The sequence below is a fragment of the Aphis gossypii genome, chromosome 2 (assembly GCF_020184175.1).
Source record: "Aphis gossypii isolate Hap1 chromosome 2, ASM2018417v2, whole genome shotgun sequence".
In the NCBI taxonomy this organism is placed as follows: Eukaryota; Metazoa; Arthropoda; class Insecta; order Hemiptera; family Aphididae; genus Aphis; species Aphis gossypii.
The window spans coordinates 11,170,442-11,197,957 of NC_065531.1; the positions used below are offsets into that span (position 1 = coordinate 11,170,442).

At 30.5% G+C, this 27,516-nt stretch overlaps 1 protein-coding gene and 1 pseudogene across 1 annotated transcript; both read left to right on the forward strand.

Annotated features, from left to right (window-relative positions):
• Positions 1–3,654: 3,654 nt before the first annotated feature.
• On the forward strand, positions 3,655–4,388 carry LOC114130388 (uncharacterized; annotated as a pseudogene).
• Positions 4,389–23,260: 18,872 nt separating this feature from the next.
• On the forward strand, positions 23,261–25,283 carry LOC114121201 (uncharacterized). The gene is made up of 6 exons (XM_050198916.1): positions 23,261–23,639; positions 23,801–23,902; positions 24,135–24,271; positions 24,318–24,588; positions 24,884–25,000; positions 25,072–25,283. The coding sequence occupies exons 1-6, from the start codon at positions 23,261–23,263 to the stop codon at positions 25,281–25,283; spliced, it is 1,218 nt and encodes a 405-aa protein (XP_050054873.1).
• Positions 25,284–27,516: the final 2,233 nt, after the last annotated feature.

The window sequence follows — 27,516 nt, forward strand, 5'->3', positions numbered from 1 at the left end:
CCGGCTATTTTACACTACTAGTAGATAATGAAAAAGCCGAGCATTTCGACATCATTTTATTTACTGCCGGAGAAAAAAGTCACTACGTATATATATCTAATTTTTCAAGCTTAATCCGCTCGCAAATAACATTACACGGTCATTCAGTTTATTTCTGCAAACGATGTTTCACATCGTTTGACAAACAAAATTTAAAATATAAATTAAGTGGGCAGCTAGCACTTCAGCAGCATAAATTAATTTGCGGATCTCATAAACCTATTCTACCCATAATGCCCGATGTTGGCACATTGCTAGAATTCGATAATTGGCAACATGCTCAACGACATCCATTCACTATTTACGCGGATTTTGAAGCTCTACTGGTGAAAACTAATGAGAAAAGGGGGGAACACACGACTGTGATACATAACCACAAACCTATGAGTTATGGGTTTTTCGTTAAAGCGTCCGAAGAAGTTCCAATAGAGCTTATCCAGCAATTCAATATACCAACCGCGCCAGTTGTTTATCGCGGTAGCGACAGTCGGGAGGATGTTGCCAGGCATTTTCTCGAAAATATAGTTGATGTAGGTCGTAAAATTGAAGAATTGCTAAAGACGAATGTCCCTATAGTTATGAATGACCGAGATACGCGAAAACACAATGAAAATACCACCAGCTTACTGTATAAGGCTTATACAGACTTTCAAAAATCATATTACGAGAGAGATTATTGTGAACCATTGTTATCAAACAAATTTCTACTAGAAAAATTGCTAAAATAGGAAACTGAAGCATTTTTAGTGCTCCAAAATTTGCAGACGATAAACAAAATAAAAAATAATAACATCATTGTAAAATTAATACATTCATCGCTCCGCTTATAGACTTTTAGGTCTGTAACCATGTAGGGCGGTGAAGATACCGAAGCTAATGATGAAATATGTGTTCGAGATCTTAATGGTTGAATTAGTAAAGCGTTTGTGTGTGTTAAATTTACGTAATATTTTTTTAAAGTGTTTATATTCATTGTAAACAAATTTTACAATTGTATTTTTCACGTTCGTTATAAACTGTGATTTTTATCAAAATGTTTAAATGCGATAAATGTACATCAGTATTTACGGCGAAGCGCAATTTAACTGCACATCAAAAAAACCACGATGGAGTCTGTTTTCCGTGTACTGTATGTTCTTTAGTGTTAATCTACAAATCTCACCTCAACAGACATTTAAAAAAAATTCACGGTATGTATACATATATTATAATTTAATTGGTTATTTAATATTCATCAAATATATTTATTTTTTTTTATTCATAAGGAGTTGTTCATGTTCCCGCGTACCGTATTAATGTCACTTCGAATGAAAATCGTGATAATATACAAATCGCACCGTAAATGTTTGTACCAGATATTCCGGCTGGTCCATCGACTAATTGCGATAATGATTTGTGGGCTGATGATGATTTATGCATGAGAACAATGGAGGATTTTGAATTTCTACCTGCAATAATACTGGTAATATTTAAAAAAATTATGTATGTTTTTAATTTAAAAAGAAAGCTTTTATAATTTAGGTAAACGCATTTATAACGATAATTCGAGTATTTTGGCTAAAAATAAACGTACACGTATGAATACAACTACAACATCTGCATTTATTCAAATGAAATCAGTATTTAACGGATTATGTCAAGAGTATTTTAAAAAGAATATTGATAATATTAAAAAGTTTAGAGAGAATTTTGTAATGATATGCTCTATTTCACATATCATAATTGTAAATTCGTTATTTATATAAGCACCTTCCAAACAGATAAGTGCACGAACACCACTTGACTAGCACAGTGCAGAAGCACCTACAACCACCCCAAGACCCACTCAAAAAGATCCTGCGAACGACAACTCTGCTGTTTCCTTTTTTTTAGACGAAATTTGTTCAGTTTTCAGTTATTTCTTTTTGAGTGATTAAAAAATTAATAATGTCTCTCCTTATTACGTCGACTGCGATCACTGACAGCTACGGATAAGGTAAAGTGCATGCGCATCAATATTTACATAGTCATAATTTTATACAGGTATCTTATTTTATTTAATAATTTATTAGATTTTAATAAATTAATAATTAACTTAACAATTTATAAACGGTATACTTGATCGTTCTCGAATCACGACCTCGAGAACCATCCGACGATCGGGAGGAAGGTAATTACGCAAATTTAAAATAAAAAGACATAAGTTAAGATAACTAATAAATAACTAATAACTTTTAAATATATTTGAGGCATTCATTCAAGGCCTGTGTCCCTTGTGATTGTCCTACAATTTATTTAAACCACATTACATCATCACCTAAATAATACTTTACATAATAAATAAAAATATTAAATATAATATATTTATATTTTTATTTTTATTGTTAATTTTACTTTTTTCTTTTCTTTTATTTTTGCGTTATTACAATTTTTAGACATTTCAAAGCCCGAGTTGATCGAATTACTTAATAAAACCGTTCAAAATTCTCCAGTAAAATATAACATTAAATTAGAGGCAACATATATCATCCCTAAAACTGAAATTAAAGAAAATAGAGAGTTCAAAATGTAATGATAGCAACATATAACTATAATAGTGGCATCATCATAATCCCTTACATGTACATAGTCGCACATATGTTCAGTAAATTATTCACACGATAGTAAACATATGTGATCAGACACTGTTATGTCCTTTGACCATTATATAATTTTATTACACCACCGGCTCTAAAGACACCCATCAACCATCAGGCTCTGGTACACGACGTCACTCTCCCTGCGTACGCCTTTGGCAGTGGATGTACGTTAAAAATTTCAATAATATGTACTTATTAGTCGAATCTGTTTTTATTAGTGATTAATAATAAAAGTGTTATAATATCATCAATAGTGTGTTATTTTTGAAAAAAATAATAGCTTAATAATTGCACGTGTCGCCAGGATGTCGTAGACTTTTAATAGGTATCCTTATTCAAATAAATATTAATAATCACACAATACCTTGCAAAAACCATTATTATTATTGCCGTCGCCCTTTGAACGATATACTATTATATTTAAATACACGCTAAATAATATAATCATATAAATACTCTAATAACGTATAGTCTCATCTTATAATTTTAGAAAAATAATATAACATACAAAAATGTTATTAAATATAGAATCCCTCACAAAATGACCATTTATATTGAAAGACACTTTACTCATATTGACAATAATAGGTTTATTATCCGTATTCAATTAAATATTCACACACCATCTCGACATTAGTGTTTGAAAGACATCGGATTGACAATAAGATACATTTCCTATCATTAGAATTATTAGATATACTAATAACCGATCGAGTCGCCAGGATGTGATATACTTAATGATATTAAAATACCTATTTAAGTGAAAAACACATTAATGACCGATATTAGTACCTTCTGCCGGACGTATCTTCATACAGTGTAATATCAATTAAGTATCAATATTCACACTCCCTACTTAAATTCGTCTTTATATATATTTTAAAAGAGCCAACAGTTCTTCAGTACGTTTTAAACCGTTGTACACGTATTTTTCGCTCCGTCTTTAAAAGTTTTAGTGAGTTTAAAAGTATTAAAGTCTTTAAAAATTATTTTAATCATGGCTGGTTCAATTGGAGACATGGCTGTAGTGTACAAGAAGAAGAACTTCACGTATGTACCTCCGACACGCCTGCAGAACTGATTGATTCTACGTCATATACATTGGACTTTATCGCCCGTAAGTTTTTAAATGTGGGACTTGATCCTACAGACGAATTCAATGCCATAGTCCAAATAATAACACCATAGCGGTATATTAATATGCCAGCCAATTTTCTAAGACGCATATTTTCACTCATGGGGAACATTTTATCGTTTATATTGGACACACCAGAAAAATACAAGCGAAATCTGTTTTCGGAAACTGATAATATTTTGCTATCGAGTATGGTTTACCAAGGAGAAAATGTGCTGGTTGTCGCGTCAAAAACAAAAGCCGGGTGTCGAGTATTGTTAAATCGTTCAGATTTAATACACTTACAGTATTTGGAATGGCGTATTTTCGAATCAGTCGTTCGAAAGTCGACCATCATACGACCAGTCGTGTTAAAGCAGTTTGAGATTATTTCTAACTATATCGATCAAGAGTTCACCAATGTGAAATCACCGCCGAAAACAAACGAAGAAATGATCATTTTTATAAAAAATTTAAGCGACGATAAAATTATTGGATCCACTCCTAAAGAAGATATGAATTTCATCAGTCAGCTCAAAATAAATGCAACTACTAAATTAGCTGAACAATGGGCACAACGATGGAGCGGAGAAATGTCACCAGAGGTAAATCTATGAATTATATCACTTTTAAAAATATTTAATGCATTTTATTATTTTTTAGTTGTTCACTAAATCCGAGGTTCAACCACCAGGATTTTCGAGTATGTCTCCAATGCATGAAAACCTTTCACAAACAAAGGTAATTTATAACTTATAAATTAAAAAATGATACAATTAATAATTTTAATAATTATTTAGGTAGCCGACGAGAAATATGGTATCGATGAATTTTTAACGCAAATCAACCCTACACAGGTGACATATGGGCTTTTCATTGAATAGTATAGATGGTTTAATAATAAATATTAACCGGTTCAAACCTAATAGGAGGTTCTTCTTACTTGCCATTACCAACACATATAGAAAACAAAAAAGCCACCATTAACGTTCAAAATATCGATAACAAATGTTTTAAGTATAGCATATCAGCGAAACATGTAAATCCTGTTCATGCCGAGAGAACAGGTTCAAATTATACTAAATTATACTATTATTGAGGAAGATAAATATGATTTTTCTAATTTAAATTTCCCGTTAATGATAAAATATATTAAAAATGTTGAACGTTTGAATGTGTCGATTAATGTTTATAGTATAAAAAGAGGAGAAATCACTTATAAAAATAATGTAAAAAAATTATCAAACCAGTTTACGGTATTTCCAATAAAAGTGTACACAACTGAATTAGAAGATCACCATGGTTTATTATTATTTTTTGACGGGTCAGGTTAAGACCATTATTGCAGAATAACTAATTTATCCAAATTAATTGGAGCACAAATAAGTCAAAACGGGCATGTCGAGTTATTGTGCAAGCGGTGTTATAAATCCTACTCAGGTGTTGCCGCAGAACAACGTTTTAACTTGCATAAAAGAAACTGTAATATAAATGAACTTCTTCTACCAGTATTCCCAAGTCCTGAAACGTTTATGAAATTTGAACATTGGGAACGAACGCGAAAGTATCCCTTAGCGATTTATGCCGATTATGAGTCATTACTTCAAAAAAATGATGGCGATACCAGTAATAATAATAATACTAGCATTATTCATAATCATGACATTATGAGTTATTGTTATTACGTCAGACCGAGTGATGATATAACTCAAGAGTTGCTGGAAAAATATGATATACATACGGATCCAGTTATTTTTAGAGGTAACCAAAGTTTTGGTAAAGGGGACATAGCCAAAAAGTTTATGGAAGAAATAATTTAAGTTTCAATAAAAATTGAAAATTTATTAAAAGTAAACGTACCACTCATAATGAGTGCCGAAGAGAATGATAAGCATAGGAAAATTGTGGACCTAGGAAATGTTCATTATATAAATCTTAGTTTAATACATAATAATAATTTGCTGCACGAGACCACGACCATTTAACTGGAAAATATAGAGGAACAGTAAGTAATCACTGCAATTTGCAAATGGTTAAACCAGGGTACGTGCCAATTTTTTTTCCATAATCTTTCTGGCTATGACTCACATTTTATCATCACTTAGTTGGGTGTCGACTCAAAAACAATAAACGTGATTCCTAACACAGAAGAAAAATGTATCTCCTTTACTAAATATGTTTCAAATAGTTTCCAAATTCGATTTGTCGATACTTATTGATTTATGGCGACTAGTTTGGAAAAACTAGTAAATAATTTAGGTAAAGGAGATATATCAAAATGTAAAGAGACCAGAAAAGTGTTTTTTAACACCAATTTAGAGCTGGTAACAAGAAAAAGAGTCTACCCATATGAATACACAGACAGATGGTCCAAATTAGACGAAAATAGCTTACCTAAAAAAATCATTTTTAAAGTATATTCAATGAATCTGATAGTGGCGACGACGACTATACACATGCGAAACGGGTGTGGGAGAAATTTAACTATACGACTCTCGGGGAATATATAAATTTATATTTAAAAGTGGATGTAATCCTTTTGTGTGACGTATTCGAAAACTTTCGATAATTATGTTTGGACACGTATGGGTTAGATTCAAACTATTATTTTACCGCACCCGGGATGTCATTTGACTGCATGTTGAAATATACAGAGGTCGAGTTGGAGCTTTTATAAGATTATGACAAAATCATAATGATGGAACAAGGTATGTCATTATATATTTACTATTTTTTTTTCACGTATGATTATATAGGGATACGGGGAGGATTAACTCAAGCGAGCATGCGATATGCTCGAGCAAATAATATTAAGATCTCTGACTATGATCCATCAAAGCCCGAGTCGTGGATCACATATTTGGACGCAACAAATCTGTGTATATATTAGGATCTATATTATAACTTATATTTTTAATTAATAATTTAAATTTGTTTAGTTACGGCTGGGCGATGAGTCAATTTATGCCAAATGACGGATTTTCGTCGTATAAAGGTGACTTAGGTGTAAAAAATATTTTAAAACTATCGGAAAATTCAAACGAAACATCAGCTATCGGATTTTCACTAGAAGATGATACTGTATATCCTAAATCATTACATGATGATCATAATGATTTACCGTATCTTCCAGAGAGGATAATCCCAACTGGTTCAAAAATTAAAAAACTTGTTGCTAATTTGAAACCTAAAAAGAACTATGTAGTTAATTACATAGCGTTAAAACAAGCTCTAAAAGCGGGATTAATATTGGAAAAGATTACAATTTAGCTATTTATTTATTTAGTAAACACCTATAAATGTTTTTTTTTAGGTTCACAGAGTTTTAAAATGTAATCAGTCTCCGTAGCTAGCAAAATATATTGAGCTGAACACAAATATGAGAAAGAAAGAACGCTTCAAATGATTTCGAAAAAGATTTATTCAAGCTACGATAAGGTTAGGTTAAGATAGAAAACGCTAGTTAACGCTAAGATAAAAGCATTGGAAAGGAAATGCCTTCAAAATTATATTTGTCATCGTGTTGTCTATAATTGTCACCGACACGGCATGCCACCGGGCACGTTACATGTCTCGTGAGAATCGCCCACTTAAAACATTGCTGGTCTAAATTTTGAGGGTTGATAGTGGCTCGTTCCTATCAATAAACGCCGGAAAACTGTATATTAGGGGTCTCCAACCTACGGTCCGCCAAGCTTTTTGCACCGGCCCTCCAAGCTAATTAATGTTTTGAAATATAAAACAAATTTTGAATTATAAAATAAAAAAATTATATAAATAAACATACATTTTTAAATAAATCTTATCTATTCTTATTTATTTCTCAATTTTAAAACCTATCTATTCCTAGATAGACAGTTTTTTTTTCAAGCAACACATTTCTAAAAATGTTGGCCCACCGTAAAAAAAGGTTGGAGACCCCGGGTATATATGATGATCCTCCCATCGGCATGTATTTATATATAGTCAACAATAACCCGTCTATGCTCTCTAATGTAAACCCACTTCCTCTACTTGCGATGTTTCGTTTTCGTTTAACAATTTATCATACGTCCCATGTATTATCGCAGAAATATCGCTTTCTACAAAAATATGGACCGCAGATGTTTTAAATGCCCTATAATCCAGTGAATTAGCACTGATGGTCTACTATATCTGGCCTCAAGCTTTAAATTGAACTTAATAGGGTTCTCCTGTACTCGTGTTTTTAACATCTGTTTTGAGTCGGATTCGAATGAGCGAGAAAATCTGTATAGTAAATCATACAAGCGGGCAAAATATGTCTCAGAGTTGGATGATTTCGACAGTGATGTTGTTAGGAGGACAGTTCATGAATTTTACGACAGGAGTGTACTCTACATCAGAATTAATACTCAATGCCGTCAAGAGCAAAATTAATTACATGGGAAGTTTAAGTTCAATTCAAAGACTCCTTAGGAATTTAAAATTTTCTTATAAAAAATGTAGCGACGGTCGTAAGTTTTTGATGGAGCGTAACGATAATGTTGCGCTTAGATGTAAATTTTTGAGACAAATATTTGTACATTGCGCCAAAATAAAGATACTCAACCAATTGTATATCTTGATGAAACCTGGGTCAATCAAAATCATTCGCGGAGCATTGCATGGCAACATGATAGTATGGTGGGTCCGAAAATCCCTACTGGAAAAGGTGGACGCCTTATTGTTGTTCATGCAGGATGTGCCAAATATGGGTTCATTCAAAATTTAAAATTGATTTTCCGCAGTAATACTGGCAATTCTACGGATTACCACAGCCAAATGAATTCTGAAGTATTCAAATCTTGGTTCACCCAAATGCTGAACAACCTTGAAAGACCGTCCGTGATAGTTATGGATAATGAATCTTATCATTCAACCCTTATCGATAACTTTCCCAAAAGTAATACATGAAAAGCAGATGTGCAGACTTGGTTGACCAAAAAAAATGTCGATTTTTCACCATTAGAAAATTTAGCTGAACTTAAGACAAAAAGTTAAAGCGTTAATACCATTTGAAAAAAAAAATGAATTAGATGATTGACATTGGAAATGGGCCACGAAGTTATTCGACTTCTACCGTACCATTGCCAATACAATCCAATTGAGCTGATATGGGCCCAGGTAAAAAATCAAGTGGCGACAAAAAATAAAACATTCAAAATGGTCGATATAGAAAAGTTGACTCACGAAGCATTGGATTCGGTAACTCAACATGATTGGGAGAAGTGCGTGAGACATGCAGAAGCATTGCAAGATCAAGACAACAAATTGAAATACAACATTGTTGTATCCATATATTGAGATATAAAAAGAATAAGATAAAATTCAATATTGTAGATGCTTATATTGATGTTAAATTTATAGTCGATAATAAAATATATTACAAGCAATGTATAATTATCAATATCAAAATTATGGAAAATCCAATTTAGTTAAACTCAATAACGAGGACTCAGATGATATGATAATCTATAAACGTAGCTCATTTTGTGGAGTTATGTGTATGGACTATCATCAAACCCAAACACCAATATGTGAACAATGTTAAACATATTTCAGAAAGATGAAGGAAAGTGGTGATAGACTTATATTATGTATACCATACCCAGACAAATTTCAACGGATATTGGCTCATAAGAAGTGTTTATCACCACAAGACATGTATAATTATCATTATTTACTGAAGTCTATTAGCCAAGGAGAAAAATAATGAGTTAAAATCTAATAATACAACAGTAAGGACTAGAAGTTCTTGTAAAGAGAAGATGAACAAGAAGAAAAATCAATTTTATAAATATGCTAAGAATTATGAAACCACCATCCCGATCACGGATAATTGCATTTATCCTTAGTGCAACAGCAGTGTTGGAATTTTGCGTCCAATTCCAGATACAACTGTCACTGAGGTAAAATTAACTTTTACATTAATAAGTTACCTGAAAAAAAAATTTTACAGTACGCTCAGAGTCTAAAGTCAGAGAATATGAGCACGTAAAGAACGTATGGAACTACTTTGATTATCGGACGCTTGGCGAGTATTTAGACTTTTAATTAAAAATGTTCGAGATCTGTGTTTGAAAACATACAATTTTAGTGTAAGCGAGTAAACGTTATGCTAAAGCAAATAATGAAAAAAACTAGGTTATGACACAAAGAAAGAAAAATCGTGGTTGGTATATCAAGATTGGAAGTAAAAATATCATACACATATTTTTTTTTTTAGGTAATAATTTATACGGTTTGGCCATGTCCGAGTACATCCCTCACGGTGGATTTAACATTGATGAAGTTGGTTAAACCTTTACTACAGGGGATAAACTATCTAACTGAGACATCGCCGATAGGACGGATATATTATGTTAATATATCATATTCACAAAACTTGCACGACGAACATGTCGACTTACCGTTTTTACCTCACAATTATATACCTTAAGGATCAAAGATGAATACATTGATGGCAACCTTTGAAACGAAGAATTACATATTCCATTACCGTAGTCTATAACAAGCAATAGCTAATGGGTTGATAGTTGAAAAAGTAAATATTATAATACAATGTAACATAATTTTTTTTTCTTACTATAGATGAATAGTTATTCAATTTAATCAATCAGCCTAGTTAGCAGATTACATTTAATTTGAATACTTACATGGGAAAGAAAGCTTTGAACGACTTTCGAGAAATATTTTTTCCACAACTGATGAAAATAGCATTTTTGGTTATTATAGTATTATTGTTAAAATAATTTTTAGACGATTTTTATTTTAGGAAAACTATGGAACAGGCGCGTTGCGTAGTATTACATTTGACAAACTTATTTAAAATGGCAAGTAAATAATCACGAAGCCGATAACTTCATTATTTAAATATCTTTAACCTTAATGTACGATTATCACTACAATGTCATTCGAAAACACTTCAGGAACAAAGTCAATCTAGTGTTAACCGACACTGGTAAATTAATAAACTATCAATACTAATAATTGTTTTATACTATTAATTACTTATTAATATTATTATGTTAAATTCATGAGTTATACCATAAAATGATCGATAACTTTTATAACGATATGGTGAATAATCCATTATTGTTGGATATTATGAATACATCAAATCTCCCCACAACCCATCTATGTAACATTGCTGAACATCAAAAGATACCAGGATTTTTTCAGATGAAACTGATGGGTTAATAATTAAGGAGTTTTGCGCTCTGAGGGCCAAATCCAATGCCTAAAAAACCAATTATTAGGTGACTACACAATGTATTATACTATTAAATAATATTTTGTTTAATAATATTGTATTCAGTTATAATTTTTTTTATAATGGTTATGTCAGGGTATAAACATTATTTTAACATTAAAAAATTTCAAAAATTACATTGATATCTAGATTTAAGTTAATAAATTTGAATATTATTTAATGTAATATGTAACACAAGATTACTGGAACACTAAATTCATAAAGCAATTCTATAGGAACTTTTATAAATTAACAAAGTGAAGAATTAAATTATGAAATAAAAAATTTACAATTATAATCAATTTATTAACTGTAGTTTTATAACAATTGTAAATTACACTCAATGCACTTGTAAAAGTAAACATGCAATTATTTTCTCGGTTCAAATTTAATCTCAACAATAATTACTATTGTTCAAAGTTGAATTATGAGTTATTGTAAAATTATGTGCTGTGCCATACCACTTTAATTCTTAAAAAGTCACCCATCCAAGAACAAGTAATAAGAATAGTCTAACAGCAGTATCAGATGGCTTCTTATCATCTTATGTGTACTCTGTACAATACACAAATGTAACACACACATCTTTTAAAAATTATCAAAATGTGATAAGTTTGAACTTACAGGACGCTATGCCATGCCAGAGGTTCAAATTGATTTATTTAATTTTCATACCAATAAATAATCATAATATCAATGCCTTATAAAATGTGTACTAGTATACATTTATATTTTTCACTATCTAAATACATTACAATTGATTGAGTGGAATTAAAATACAATATACAATACAGTTAAAATAAGGAAAAATTATATTAACTTAAGAAACCATCTAATTAAAAGTTGATTTAAACAATTCATTGATACTTAGTTCATAATCTATTTCTTCATTCTTAAAAAAAAATTGAAATATATTGATAAAAAAATAAAATGTCTAAAGATAAAACCTATAGCTAACCTGACATAACCAATTATGTGTTAAAAAATAACTAAAATACACTAGGTAACATTATAGGTTATATCACCTATCTATTAATTTAAAAAAATATTTTATTCAAATTAACTTCAAAAATATTTCAAATATTGTAATGATATGCTCGATTTTACATATCATAATTATTGTAAATTCGTTATTTTTATTTAATAAAATAAATAACGGTCGAGTTGTCGCATGCATGTAATATACTCTAAAAAAACCCCAATAAATCAAGTCACTGATTATTGGAACGATTCCTATTATCTAATCACGTACAGGACACTGTACGGGATTATAACGGTACAGCGCAACACATGCAATGTCTTTCATGTGCCGCCGGAGACGGGGGATGGTCCGTTCAGGGTCGCTTTCACCAGGGAGAAAGACAATTTTCTTTGGGGACATCGACACCTTTGATCGGGTCGCCGGTGACTCTGGCGGGCCTGACCTAAATCGTCTCTTCTCATCAGTGCATGAGCACCCTTTATAGCGACAAGTGCATGAGCACATCTAAAACACATAAGTGCACGAGCACCTCTCAAACTGACAAGTGCAGGAGCACAGCCCACTACAAGCCCAAGACTCACTCAAGATCCTGCGTACGACAACTCTACTGTTTCCTTTTTCTAAAACGAAATTTGTTGAAGTGTTCAGTTATTTCTTTTTGAGTGTTAAAAAAATTAATAATTCCTCTCCTTATCATGTCGACTGCGATCATAGACAGCTGCGGATAAGGTAAGGTGCATGCGCATCCATATTTACATAATAATAGTATTATACAGGTATTTTATTTTATTTATTAATTTATTGGATTCTAATAAATTAATAATTAATTTGGTATTTTGTGAACGGTTTACTTGATCGTTCTCGAAGCACGACCTCGAGAACCCTCCGACCATTAGGAGGAAGGTGATTTCGCAAATTTAAAGTAATAGGACATAGGCTAAGATAACCAACAAGTCACTAATAACTTCTAAATATATTCGAGAAATTTATTCAAGGCTTGTGTCCCTTGTGAATGTCCTACAATTTATTTAGAACACTTAAAAACTAATAAATAACTAATAATTTATAATGATATTTGAGGCGATCATTCAAGGCTTGTGTCCCTTGTGATTGCCGATACAATTTATTTAAAAACAAACACCATAACTACTTATACAATACTTCACATAAACAACACAATTACTTTCATAAATAAAAATATTAATTAACATAATATTTTTACTTTTATTCTTATTTATTTATTTTTTTTATTTTTTTTTTCTTTTCTTTTATTTTTTTGCGTTATTACAATATAAAGAGAAAATATATCTAACTACTCTTTTATTTGTAGAAAAACGGGTAGGTATATAACATCATTTTAGTAAATTTATGAATAAATTTAAAATTTTTTTTAGTTTAAATATTTTATTTAGCTATAGAACCATTTAAAATTATTAAAACACCAATAAAAGCTTGGGTAACTTTAAATTCGACAATAGTCAATTTTATTCTAATATACAAGTTACTAGCATAAAATGAATTATGCTTGAAAGCAAAATTAGTAATACAAAGACAATACTTATGAGCAGGTACAACATTCTCTAAATATGATTATTATGGAGTATAGATAAATAAATGTTATGTACTCTTAGCTACATTTAATGTAATATATATTACAGAAATGGCTACACAAAATATATTATTTGGCTTTCAATTAACAAGTCTATATCCATTTGATGCTAATAATATAAATTAAACCACAATAATAATGAGAGAACTATTACAAAAAAAATTGTACGTAGGTAATATACATACTTAAACAATAAAATGCTAAGGACACCAATGGGACAAGCTTAAAAAAATAAGTTAATTAGCCATGTAACAAAACATTTTGATGGTTTTGAAAAACAAACACTAACACCTAGTTTTTCAAGAGCTACCTTGTTAGATCCAAGGTTTAAAAAAGTTGCATTTGGTATTAAAGAAAATGCTAATGAAGCTGAAAAGTTTGTTATTGAAGAAATAGCTGATTTATTAGATACTTCAAATGCTGTCGATGGTAAATATACCTAATAAATTCCTATAAATTTCTTGTGTTGAAAAATAACTATTTGACTAATGTAATAGTAGTGTTGAATGTACTACATTTTTGGATTTAAAGTCTTTCCAAAAAATATTTTTTTTTTCAGAACAAGCAGTTATTAATGGAGAAACTATTCAAGAACAAGTGGATAATATTTGGGAATTCTTAAAATCCAAGGTTACTAGTATGCAATCCCAAAGTATGTTAACAAGTAGTGATACCGCCTTGATGAGGCAATACTTAAATATTCCTCATCAAGACTTAAAATCGAATATTTTTACATTCTGGAATCAACACAAGTCTGTCCACTTGGTAACATTGCTGAAAAATATGCAATTATTCCAGCAACATCAGTACCATCTGAACAAATTTTTTCAAAGGGTGGTCAGATTTTATGTGCACGACGCAATAGATTATTACCAGACAATTTGGATACCTTAATTTTTTTAAGTAAAAATATGTAAATTTATATATTTTCAAAGTTGGTTCTTTTATCAATTATCATTATATTATATTCCTTATTCTAAAATAATTGCATGTACTACTGTCAGCTATTTATTAAAAAGTAAATAATTAAGTTTGTTTTAATTTATGTATTATAATATCATTATACGGCTCTAAATAATTGAGAATAGATATTGAATGCATAATATTTTTTTGGTAAAATATTATACTGAGCCTATTTAAGGAAAAATATACCTTCTAAATTAGGCAATTTGAACCTCAAAAATAAAAACAACCTGTGATTGGTTAGGTTATCACATTTTATCACATTAATGTAAACCACCTGTCAAAATTCTTTAAAAATTAAGTTATGTCTGAATCATATTTCAAAAATATAGGTTACCGTTTGAAAAAGTTACCCCTTGAACCTCACCATTCAAATAAAAAATAAATATTTTATACCAAATTAGTTTAGATTATTATAATATGATTCAAAAATGTTGTCACATAGGTCATTTTTTCCTTATTTTAATATTTCAAATGATTATTTCATATTTGAATATTTGATAGTTTTTAGTGTTCGGTCCATGAACAAAACTATCGAATATTTAATCGATAGTTCACTTGGACTATCGACCATCATTCGATAGTGCTCATCACTAGTTATAACTTTAAGATGCATTTTTGTTAATTTACATTTTATATTACCTAATTCATACATCTACTTACAGGTATTTATTTAAAAGAGACAATTTTAAATTTACCAAAAAAGTTTAAAATCGAACCAAAGCAATTGTATAAATTACATCTGACAACTGTGCAAACATGCTTAAAGTTATAAATTTAGTTGAAAAGATGTAACAACAGCTAATCAATCTCAAAATATCGGAAAAGATGATGAAATTCTAAATGATGTAGCTAAAATCCACTCAAATTTATCATGTTCAGATGATGAATGTAGTGATAGGTAGGTAAATGATCATTTTTTTTCATAAACTATTATGTTTGATTATATAATATTGAAGTTAAATTGAATAGCGTTATGTAGAAAGCAACCATCCCACAATCTAATAAAAAACTAGGTTTTAGTAGAACCAGATAGAGAATTTCAATTTACATATTCTGCAAAATACAACCAAACCAACATTGAAGTGTAGCGCTATCTATCAATGTTTCAAAAACTAACTGAATGATTAACTCGATAAAAATTAATGCATAATACATCCACGACACATGGTTTTGTAATGGAGGTATGACTGATAATAATAATAAGATAATATCAATCCAAGTGGCTTGGTCGTTTTCTGTAAAAAATGATAATCATTATTTTATTATTAATGAATTGTTTTAAATATTAATATTTTAATATTTTAATAATTATAAGTAAGATTTTAAGTGTATTATTATATCTTGTTACTCACATAACATGGAAGTAAACAGAACTAAAAGGGCCAGTCGAATGGTAAAACTTGTTCAAAAATTCAAAATATAACAACAATAGATATTGAAACAAATATTTCAGTTGATTTGGAAGGTAAGAATCAAAAATCATATTATATATATCTTTTATGTTATAATGTAATATTATAATAATAATTTAATAATATTGTAATACTTTTGTTTAATAACAGAAATTCAAAACGAATGTATTGTATTTTCTGACGATGATGAAACTTTTGATGACACTAACAAGGATCCGACATTTGATCCGTATTGCGCCATAGTGGAACTTAGTGATGACGATGATCAAGCAACAGTTCCAGATGATGATGAAGATCAAGACGTAACAGTTCCAGATGGTGATGAAGTTATTAACACAGATATCAATCAAAATATTTATAGTGGTAGACCGAAAAAAGGTAGGAAAAGGAAACTCACTGAACAATCTCGAGCTAATATAAAATTATTAAAAAACTCTAACTTGAGTTATAACTATAAAAAAAAAAAAAATTGATCCCAATAAATTTAAAGATTTTGACTGTGTATGCCCAATGAAGTGTGTGCAAAAGATTTCTCTAGAACAGAGAAAACTTGAATTTGATAATTTTTGGAAAATAGGAGAATACATGGCCCAAAATGCTTATATTGCTGCACTAGTTAATGAATTACCTATCAAAAGAAGGTATGCTGGTACTAATAGCACTCATTTTAAAAAACAATTCTCCAGGAAGTATAATTTAAATAATATACATGTTTGTCGAAAAATGTTTTGTAAAACATTTAATGTTTCAACCTACAGAATTAATACAGCTCTAAAAAAAATTCATGGTAGAGCACCTTTATTAGATCAAAGAGGTGTGAAAAAATGGTGGTTTAAACAAAATTCCAGATGAGAAACTTAAAATAATTAAAGATCATGTAGACAAAATTCCTAAATATAAATCTCATTATTGTAGAGAGCAATCTTCTTTCCAATATTTACCACTTGAAATGACTTTGGAAAAAATGTACGCAGCATACAAGGAAGAAAATATGACAGAATCAGTCAGTTTCTCATCATATAAGAGGTTTTTTGATGATAATTTTAATTTAAAATTTAAATCATTTAAAAAAGATACATGCAACACATGTAATTCTTTAAATGTCCAAATAAATAATGAAACTAATGCAATAAAAAAACAAGAACTAACAACAAAATACCATGAACATTTAAATTTGGCTGAAAATGCACAGGCATCATTAAAACTAGCTTTGGAAAAATCAAAAGAGTGTGAACATTTTCAATGCCTTACCTATGATATGAAGAAAACATTGCCTCTCCCTAGGTTACCTACAAGAGACAACTTTGGTTATATAACACAGGAATTAACAGGAAAAGAACATTAGGGATATTGTTATGTTTGGTTGGAAGGCCAGGCAGAAGAAGTAGGGTCTGTTTGTTGAAATTTTAGTGATATTGAGTTAGCACTAAAACACCAACAAAGGCTTTATACTCCTCAAGACTATATTAATGTTATGAGAACATGTAAGAAAAAAAATCCATTAATAGTTATTCAAATAAATGATGAAGACTTTGTTAGCTCAGAAATGTTGGAGAAAAAAACTACTAGTCGAAAAGTATCTGTCTCTGGCGACAAAATCAATTGGCTACAAGCAAGACGAATTAAATTATGTCGTAATCAACCATTTTCATTGTTAATGAGTAAGTACAACCTTATCGGATGAAAACTTTTTAGAAATAAATATTGAAAAACGTGGTCGTGGTAGAATATCAAATGACATATTATTTTCATCTGAAACCCTACTACCTAATTAAACTATGGCCTAATGGTAAAGAGATCAACCAAGCAAAACTTGATGATATTAAGTCAATAATGCATCTCATACCTGCTGATGTTCAAGAATTTTATACACATTTTACAGGAAATGGTATCATTATAGAAGAAGTTAATGGTTTCAATAAGAATTTAGATTTTGACATAGAAACTAATAATATTGATTAATAATACACTTTTTTTTTAAATTTTGCTGTATAACGCCATTCAGTTTATATGTTATGAGTTAAGACACAGACATAAGTTAAACTATTATGCAAACCAACTTACATTAATGTTTGTATGTAATAGTTCTTGTAATTACTAATCTATAATTAAAATTGTATACATTTTTTGTAATACATAGTGAAACTGGTGCAGATTATTCTGTAATTGATGACAAACAAATTGAAAATTTACTGAATGAAGATATTGAATGTGTTGATTCAACATAATATGAACAAACAGAACAAATCCTAAATGAAATTAAATTGTAAAATTTAGGAAATGATTTAATTTTTACAATTTTTACAGGTAATTTTAATATAATTTTTTAGTTAAGTGATTTATTATAGTAATCAATATAAATAGGTAATGATATAACCATAAATTCTTTCAACAATAATTATTTGAAGATTAATTAATTAAAATTTATTACAGGTATTCGTTATGTAGCACATACTCTACAACTAGTGGTTATAGACAGCTTAAAAGATAATGGTATGAATAAATTGTTAAATAAAGTTTGCATATAAGTTTGGAAACTGCATTATCACACCTTTATATATTTTATAAAAAAAAGAAAAACTTAAATTATCAATTCAGGACAGTTTGACTCATTGACAATCAACATATGATATAATAGAGAGGATACAATATTTAAAAGAATTAACACAAATTATAGTTGCAAATGACACCAAATTAAAAAAAATTAGTTTGGATAATTTTAATTGGCAGCAAGTTGAAATGCATGCAAAAACTTTAGATAAAGATCTTACAGTAATAATACTGAAAATACTTAATTAAACTAATAAATATATATAAATTAATGGAAACTAAGAAAAACACTTACCATTCTTGATATTTTGTTCCACCTTGTTAGAAACGAGACGTGATTGATCACTGCGATGCTGGAATAATATTAGGTTGGGTGGTTGAGTCAGATTCGAGCGCTATCTATGTACATAAGTCAGATTATGTTCAGTGAACGCGGCACAATCTAATGTATAAAATGAAATGTAACACTTTAGTTAGGAGAACGAAAAGTAGCCGTCGATGCGAACGTTCTCGGTGGTAGATTCCAGTAATGGCTTCCCAAAAACAGCGCGCGTATTTTGAATTAATAAAATGTAATGTATTTAACTCAGTTTTAGAACCCCTGTTTATCAACAACAAAAAACGTTGCCACCATATTTGCCAGAGGCCACTTTTCGTTCTCCTGACTATAGTTGGCGAACGAGGTTGAAGGTACAACAAAAAACCCTAAAACCAAATGGAATAACCTAACGCTAATACAACTCGATTCGTCGTGTGAAAATAAAAGAAACGTATTACGAATTCGACGGAAATGATCAAAGTGGATAAAAACGTGTAGATTGATCATCGATGACAAGGGAAAACAACGGACAGCCGTAATGTGGCCCGAGCCACACCCTAAAACGGTTTTGACGAGCTTTTTCATCGCGCGTCAAAAACGCTTGACGAGAAAACGCACTTATTATATGCAGTACGTTTTCATACAGCGTTTTTGACGCGCGGTATTACCGTAGTTTACGAGCGTCAAAACCGCTCTAGTGTAGCTTGGGCCACATTAAGGCTGTCCGCCATATTGGTACGTCGTTGTCTCTTGTCATCGGCTACTATTAAGCACGTGGTTTTCATCCATGATCAACATTGAATTAATCGTTTAACAAAAATGAATTTAAAAAATTAATACGTAAAAATCACATTTTTCTGTTATACGATGGCGGCCTTACGTTCCGAATTATTATGAACATGTAATTCGTGTTAAAACAGCGGTGAATTGACACTCGATTGATTATAGAAAATCATGGACAGAACATGCGCGAATTTTGAAGAACAAACATACATGAAACACGGAGATTGAATAAAAAAAAATTAGAGCGCAAAAACACAAAATGCAGAAGTGAAACAACGGTGGACGTTAATGCGGATGTCACGTAGTAATCAATCACATTGCCGTGGCCAATGCAAAAATTACTAATAGAATTAACATATTAAATACTCACGAAATTGTATTATGAGTTAGCAGAAACGACAGCATCTACAGTGGCAGGAACAGAGTGGATAAAAACGTGGTCCGTTTGTCATTGTCGACTATAAGGTACGTGGTGGTGTTCAACATGATCGACAATCAATTGCTCGTTGGACGCGACAAATATTTTCGAAACTCAAAACTATAAGAGAATAAAAAAAATTAAAACTCACGAAACGGTGGAACGAGGTTAGCGAATAACAAAAATGATGAACGTCGCACAGCGGAACTAACGTTTGCACACCTCGGTTCGTTGAAAATAAACGAGAGAAACTCAAGAAATCGAGAACGTACACGGCGCGCCGACGCTTGGAAAAAAAGACCACCAACGCAACACAGTGTAGCCAACCAACTGGACAGACCGTTGTCCTTGGAAACTAAATTGAAAATACAAGCAGTTGGGTATAGGGCAAACTGGTTCGTCCAAGCCAAGACGATTTCTTCCAAGATCACGTCAATTAAGCGATACAATGCCTACCCCTTGAATGGGCGATTCGTGTAACCATAGGGATTGCCTTAAAACTTGGAAAATCCGATCAACGTAAGGGTGTGATAACAGTATTTTTCAATATACTTTGTGTAAAATAACTAATATCTATATCTAACATAATATAATTAACGCGGGATAATATTTAAAAAACGAAATTGTAACAATTTTGATTTAAAATTTAAAACGTTATGTTAAGGTCTCAAAATTATCCAGTACTCGGTTGATCATCTAAGGCTGGGGCTATACACGGCGTTTTCCGTCGAATTGAAAATGCGTTGGTTTATACCGGAGTAGCTATACACCGATGGACGTAATACGCCGCGTTTTTATTATTTCGGCGTATTACTTGGTCACGACACAAGCACTATTAAGGTTATACCAAATAGCGAGGAAAAATGTATTTCGTTTACATTTCGTCAAATACATTCAGCATGCGATTCATAGCTACATTCAGATTCATGGCTTTAAGTTTTTCTGCACTTTCTAAAAACTGAATATCACCAGATCACGAGAACTTTCGTGACACCACGAAAGTATTTGCCGTCGGGGATATGGAGCTAGTGACACGGAAGGGCATATATTCTAACGAGTACACAGATAGTTGGAGCCTTGGAGGAAACAATATTACCGAGCAAGAAGAGTTTTTATAGTACGTTGACAGAGACCGGGGACAAGGAGACTGAATAAAAACACGCGAAGGAGGTCTGGTATCTTTCTTACCACAAAACAGTATTATGGCATACACTATAAAAACAGACAGGTGGCAGATTTGGTGCAACAACAAGTTATAGTAAAAAGTACTTCACCTTGGAATCATCCATTAATTTTGGTATCTAAAAAATGGGGGAATGTGGTGACAAAAATATAGATTCTGGGTAGACTTTAGGAAGTTAAATGCAATCACAAAGGGAAATTCGTGGCCTCATCTATTGATTATGGACATTTTAGATAAACTAGGTCATTCGAAATACTTTTCAACATTAGATATGGCAAATGGTTATCACCAGGCTATACATCCGGGTGATACACACAAGACAGCGACAATGATGGAATTTTTTTAATAAATCAAACAGAACTTCAGTATATACATAATGTAATAGAATACATAGCTGGATTTGTGGCAAGAAAGTTTGAAGTAAAGAATGTGTTTCAGTAATTATCAGTTTCAAAAGTAGTGATCAATCATCACCTACATCATAACTTTGTGTAAAAAATAAAGAAGGCTTAACCAAACCATCTGAAAATGTGGTTAAGAATTATTAAGTTGCAGAATCTACATTTAAAAGCAATATAGGAAAAATATCAAACAAGGAAATATAATTCAATACCTAATAATAAAATCTTCAACTCATCTCAAAATAAATTCATTGTTCACTGCCATATCAAATCAATTACCACTAAGCAACCATTAACTACAAATTGTAAATTTAATTTTGAAAATATATCTTACAATAAAATAACATCATTTTAATAAAACCAATGGTCAACCACAAATTAAAATTAGATCACTTTTAACAAAACAAATTCATTTTAGAAATCAATAATATATTATAAAATGTAATGAACTGTAATAATTACGTAATTTATAGCTGGCATCTATCTCTGAAATAAATGACTATTTTCTGAACTTAACATCCTCGCTATGTCTAGAGAGTAATGTTAAATTGGCACAATCCAACAATTACATTGGTACACTGCAAGAGTTATGCGTAGCCCGTGCTTGGAATCTACCAAAATATGAATACTGTTAAGATATTGAGAGTGAATACAATAATAAGGAACAATTGTATACCGTAATATGTTATGCTGGGCCCGAAAAATTCAAAGGCGTAGGTTAAACGCAAATCGCAAAAAAATCAAGTCTCTTTGTCAATATTAAATCAAACTGATAAGAATCAACAGAAAAACAATAAAACTTACACGTTGAATGACAGTAACGAAAAAATTATGGATTTCGAACTAGGTTTGAGACATTACGAACATAGCTCTGGAGTCTGGACCATATAACCACATCAACAGCAACGAAATCAGAATGTTTACCAACATAAAGAACAATAGGTAGTTATAGTTGTGACAGTGTAGCGCAACACATGTGATCTATTTCATGTGCGGCCAAAGACAACGGTTCAGTAAGGGTCTCTGTCACCGGGGATAAAGACAATTTCTTGGTAACGCAAAGGGGCATATATCAATTGCGCTGAAAGTTACAGGTAAAAACAGAAAAAATTATGGGATAGGAAAAAGGTATGCATCGATTGCGCCGATCGATATTTCAATGTTATAAATTGTGTAAGTCAATTGCGCCGATCGATTCTTAAATATATTATTATATAAACGTGTATAATGCTATTTCTATTGATTTCAAAACTTACAGATTAGCATTATTGTATATTTGGTAAATAAGGAACTTACAAATAAGTTTTGCATCTATAGTTTTTACGTGTTGTAATCTAAACAATAACAAATAGTGAATACCAAATATTGGCAAAACAATGTGAAATATACAAAACTATTGTATCAAAAAAGTTGCCATTTACAATCAAGCGACACGATAGGTTCAAAGAAGAAAATGGTAATATATATTTTTTTTTCATATGAAAGCGCTATGTCCAGCATTCGGACTAGTGTTGACGCCTTCCAGACAGAAATTTTCTGTTATACGCCATTTATGCAATTATATATTATAATTATAACGATGCTGTTATATTTTTATCATTACAAAATGCTGTCATGTTTAATTTAGGGGCAAAGGTAGTAGCGACAAAGAATATCAGTTCAAATATTTGTTTGTACGAATTGTGTGGTCAATTGTACCCCATCAGTAATGATTTCTTAAAAAAAGGAATAAACGATTTCTTAACTGTAACATCATGCATAAACAAAAAGGATTATATCTTCCTTGGTCCAATCGCATTTGTTAACCATGACTGTCAACCCAATCTTGAATGGTACAGTAGTACCAAAAAACTGTCTTGTGTCAAAACTGTATGCAATATATATAAAGGCCAAGAGTTAACCGTGTTTTACGGTAGAGATTTTTTTGGAATGAACAATTGTGAATGTCAGTGTGTCACTTGTGAGAATAATGGCACTGGATTTTTCTCCAAAGGTAAAGAATAATATTAGTATAAAGTTGTTATAATAATATTATAATATTATCATTACAAAATGCTGTCTGGAAGAGTGTAATTTTTGTTTGAAAACATTATTATGACATTATATATAATTGTAGAATTGTTTTAAATACATTGATTATGATTTGAATTGCAGAAAAAAGTATTGATGCTAAACTTAATTTGGAAGTAAATGATGATCAATCTACTGATGCTACTGCTAAAGCTACTGATGTTAAAGAATTTCCCCCCACTGGCGGTAATAATAACCCTGGTTTTATACATCTAATAAGTTGATTATCTATATTTTTATTTACCCCATTCAAATATTTTTGGTTTTTTATGAAATTTTAAAAATGATACAACTTCAATCATACATAAAAATAAATAGCGTCTAGAAAGAAAATAAAATTAAAAATCATAAGTTTAAAAAACGAAATGAAAATGAAAATTTTCTAATATCATTATTATAGGTTATGATGTTACTTAAGATAGATTTTGTTTATCTAGGAGAATTACATACAACCATACTCAATATTATACGATTATGCAACTTTTGTATTGGTTTAGGGGACTGGAAGAAATCGAGCCGATAGAACATAGACAGCGTCTAAAAGTACAATGGAAGGTAAATGCAATTATAATTTTAATAAACATGTTAATAATAGTAGTAGGTATTCTACAGAAATGATATAAAGAACTATGATCACGTTAGTACTTCTACACCTGTTTCATCACCACCTATTGATTATCAACTGAGCCCAACAAATTATAATGGACCAACTCATGATAGACCAACTACTACGGATCATACATCAGAACAAACAAATTTAACATTATACGAGGATTCACTTTCTAATGAGAATGCACTACCAAACAATGGCATGAGTCAAAACACGTCATCAATCACATCTGAATCTCAGCAGTCTGTAAGATCAGAACCAAGTAGTATTATAATGTTAGCCAAAAGATCTCTGCAAAATGTTTTTGATGATATAATTAAGTGGCCAGTACAAAAAGAAACTATATCAAAAAGAAAAAAAGAATATACACCGAGTGTAATAACATCTAAAACATGGATAGAATATTATGAGTTAAAAGATCAAGAAAAATTAGATTAAGAAATACAAAAAGAAAACAAAAAAAAAAGCTGCGCAGGAAAAAAAGAAGAAAATTGAGCAAAAAAAAAATAGAAAAAGTAAAATTAAAAGAATTAAAAAAGATAAAGTTGGCTGAATAGATGAAAGTTCAGAATTAAATGATAGTTGGTGTTCTAGTCAAAGCGATGCTATTGAGTCACTTGCCATTCCATTGGGACAATTGGATTTGGTTTCAAGTATTACAGACCTTAAACCTTGTGATTATATTCTAGTTAAATTTGAATCTAAAAACAAGAAAAAAAGATTACCTACAATTATGTTGCAACAGTTCAAAAATTAATTGAAGATACAGATGTTGAGATACAGTGTTTTGAGGCTGTGGACGAAGAAAATACTGAATATATTCCAATAGAAAATGATATATCTATGGTTGAGTTAAAAGATATTATAGGAAAACTACCTTACCCTGAACTAAGGAAAAGTGGTAGACAACTTAAGTCAGTATTTTCTGGAGTTGTTGATACATTTGAAAAATGTTAAAGGTATTTAAATAGGTACTGCGTATGAAATATTATGTTTTTTTTCCTACTGAATTTGTTATTTGTTTTTTACTTGTTTGAATATTATTATGTTATATTATCTACCATGTCTAAACATTTAATTTTTTATACTGAAGATGTTTAGCTAAGTATATTCTACTTTAATTGAAAAACTATATTTTATATTTAATTGTTTTTATTACGAAATCAAAATCAAAAGTTACAAGTTGTTCAATATTAAGTTTGTCATTGTTTTTTATATAAGTATCTATGTATTTACCAACAGAAATCCTAAGACTGGATAAAAATATTAATAGACTGTTTATGAATTAATGTTACCTATTATGATTTTATTGTTACTGAGTTTGTTATTTTTTTTCTTTATTACCTATATTATATTTTATAGGTATGTACCTACCTAATTTGTATTATTTATACTATGAAATCTTTAACAAAAGTTAGGTTTAAGTTGTTCAGTATAAATTTTGTTATAGTTTTTATAAATGTTTACCTTTATATTAGGTATATACCTAACAACATTTTTTTTTTATTGTTATATTAAAAAAGTTGTTCTCTTACTTATTGACTTTAATTTTATTCAAAGATTTTTTAATAACCAGAATAATTACAGATATTATTAAAACAAATTTAACAAATATAAAAAATGGCCATAGGTGGAGAAAATTGGTGTCCATAGCTGGTGTAATGGTGGCCATAGAAGGTGAAAATGAAATTTTAAAAAAATAAAAATTATATCTTTATAAGTATTTCTCTTAAGGCTACAAAATTTTAACTAAGTGTTGAGTCAGTTGTTAAGTATGCATGGTTAAATGTTCAATATAATTAGATAAATGTGAGCAAAATAACAGTGATAAGTGTGTGAAAAAATTCTTAAGGTGGCCATAGATGGTGACTCCACCCGTGGAGTCGCCACCTATGGCCAATACCCCATCTATGGCCAGGTCGTTTTTGTTTACCTTGTAAATAGTATAATCTATTCATTAAATCGTCCAGATATATATGCCATTATTCAGTAACTTGAACAAGTTCATTTGATAACACGGATTATAATATATTATGTTGTTAACACTGTAAAAATATTTACCAATTTTATATTATCGTATTTATGCCGTGTTGTTATCATAATTGTTAAGGACTTTTTTTTTATCAATATTTTATTGTTAATGTTCAAATTATTTGTTAATATTTGTTCCTGCGTCATTAGGTAAGTTTTATTCAATTAAATTACGTAAGATTATGTAACAGGGTCTAAAATAAATCCATGTCTCTTGTATTCAAGTGACCATTAATGGAACTCAATTTCTTTAAAAATCCACCTATGGCCATACTATGGCCATAGCTCGGAACACTACTGTTTCCTTTTATGGTCATACTACGGCCATAACTGAGAACATCTCTGTTACCTTTAATAACCATAACAGTTACTTACATAAATCAATTAAGAAGAAAGTAAGTAACCAATTTGTTTATTTAGGTTATCAAAATGACACCCAAAATAAAAAAATCCAAGACAACACCAACTACAAAACCTAAACGATTCATGTATTCCCCGTCAAAAGTGCAACTAGCATTAAAGGCTGTATATGATGGAATGAGTGAAAACAAAGCTAGTCAGACATTTAATGTTCCTAGAACCACATTAAGAAATAAGTTATCTGGAAAATCACCAGAAGAATCAACTGGTCACAGTGGAGTTACATCAGTATTAGGTAAAGAAACAGAACAAATGTTAGTTAAATGGCTTTTATCGTGTAGTCGAATGGGATTTCCAGTAGGACGTGAAGGTCTATTAAGTTCTGTAAAAAAGCTCGTTGATGAAGCAAACTTAGACACACCATTTTCTAATAATCGTCCAGGGAAAAAATGGTTCTACAGTTTTTTATCTCGTCATAAAATTTTATCTCAGAAACATTCTGAATATGTAAATCGAGCCAGAGGGTCAGTAACTGAAAATAAAATTAGGAACTGGTTCAAAGAAGTGTATGAGGTACTGGGTGAAAATGCATTTATACTAGAAGATCCCAGCAGAGTGTTTAATATGGATGAGACTTGTTTTAACTTAGCCCCAAAGGGAGAATTAATTATTGGAGAGAGAGGCAGAAATGTGTATGATGAGCATACAAACTCTGATAAAGAAAATGTAACTACACTTTTTGGCACAAATGCCTTAGGAAAATGGGCACCTCCTCTCACAATATTCAAGTATGAAAGGA

Bases quoted from the DNA above. Each gene is read 5' to 3' on its own strand.
- LOC114121201 (XM_050198916.1), top strand. From the start codon at position 23,261: ATGTTTAATTTAGGGGCAAAGGTAGTAGCGACAAAGAATATCAGTTCA. The intron at 23,640-23,800 runs GTAAAGAATAAT...TTTGAATTGCAG, and splicing joins CACTGGATTTTTCTCCAAAG to AAAAAAGTATTGATGCTAAA. The intron at 23,903-24,134 runs GTAATAATAACC...ATGTTACTTAAG, and splicing joins AGAATTTCCCCCCACTGGCG to ATAGATTTTGTTTATCTAGG.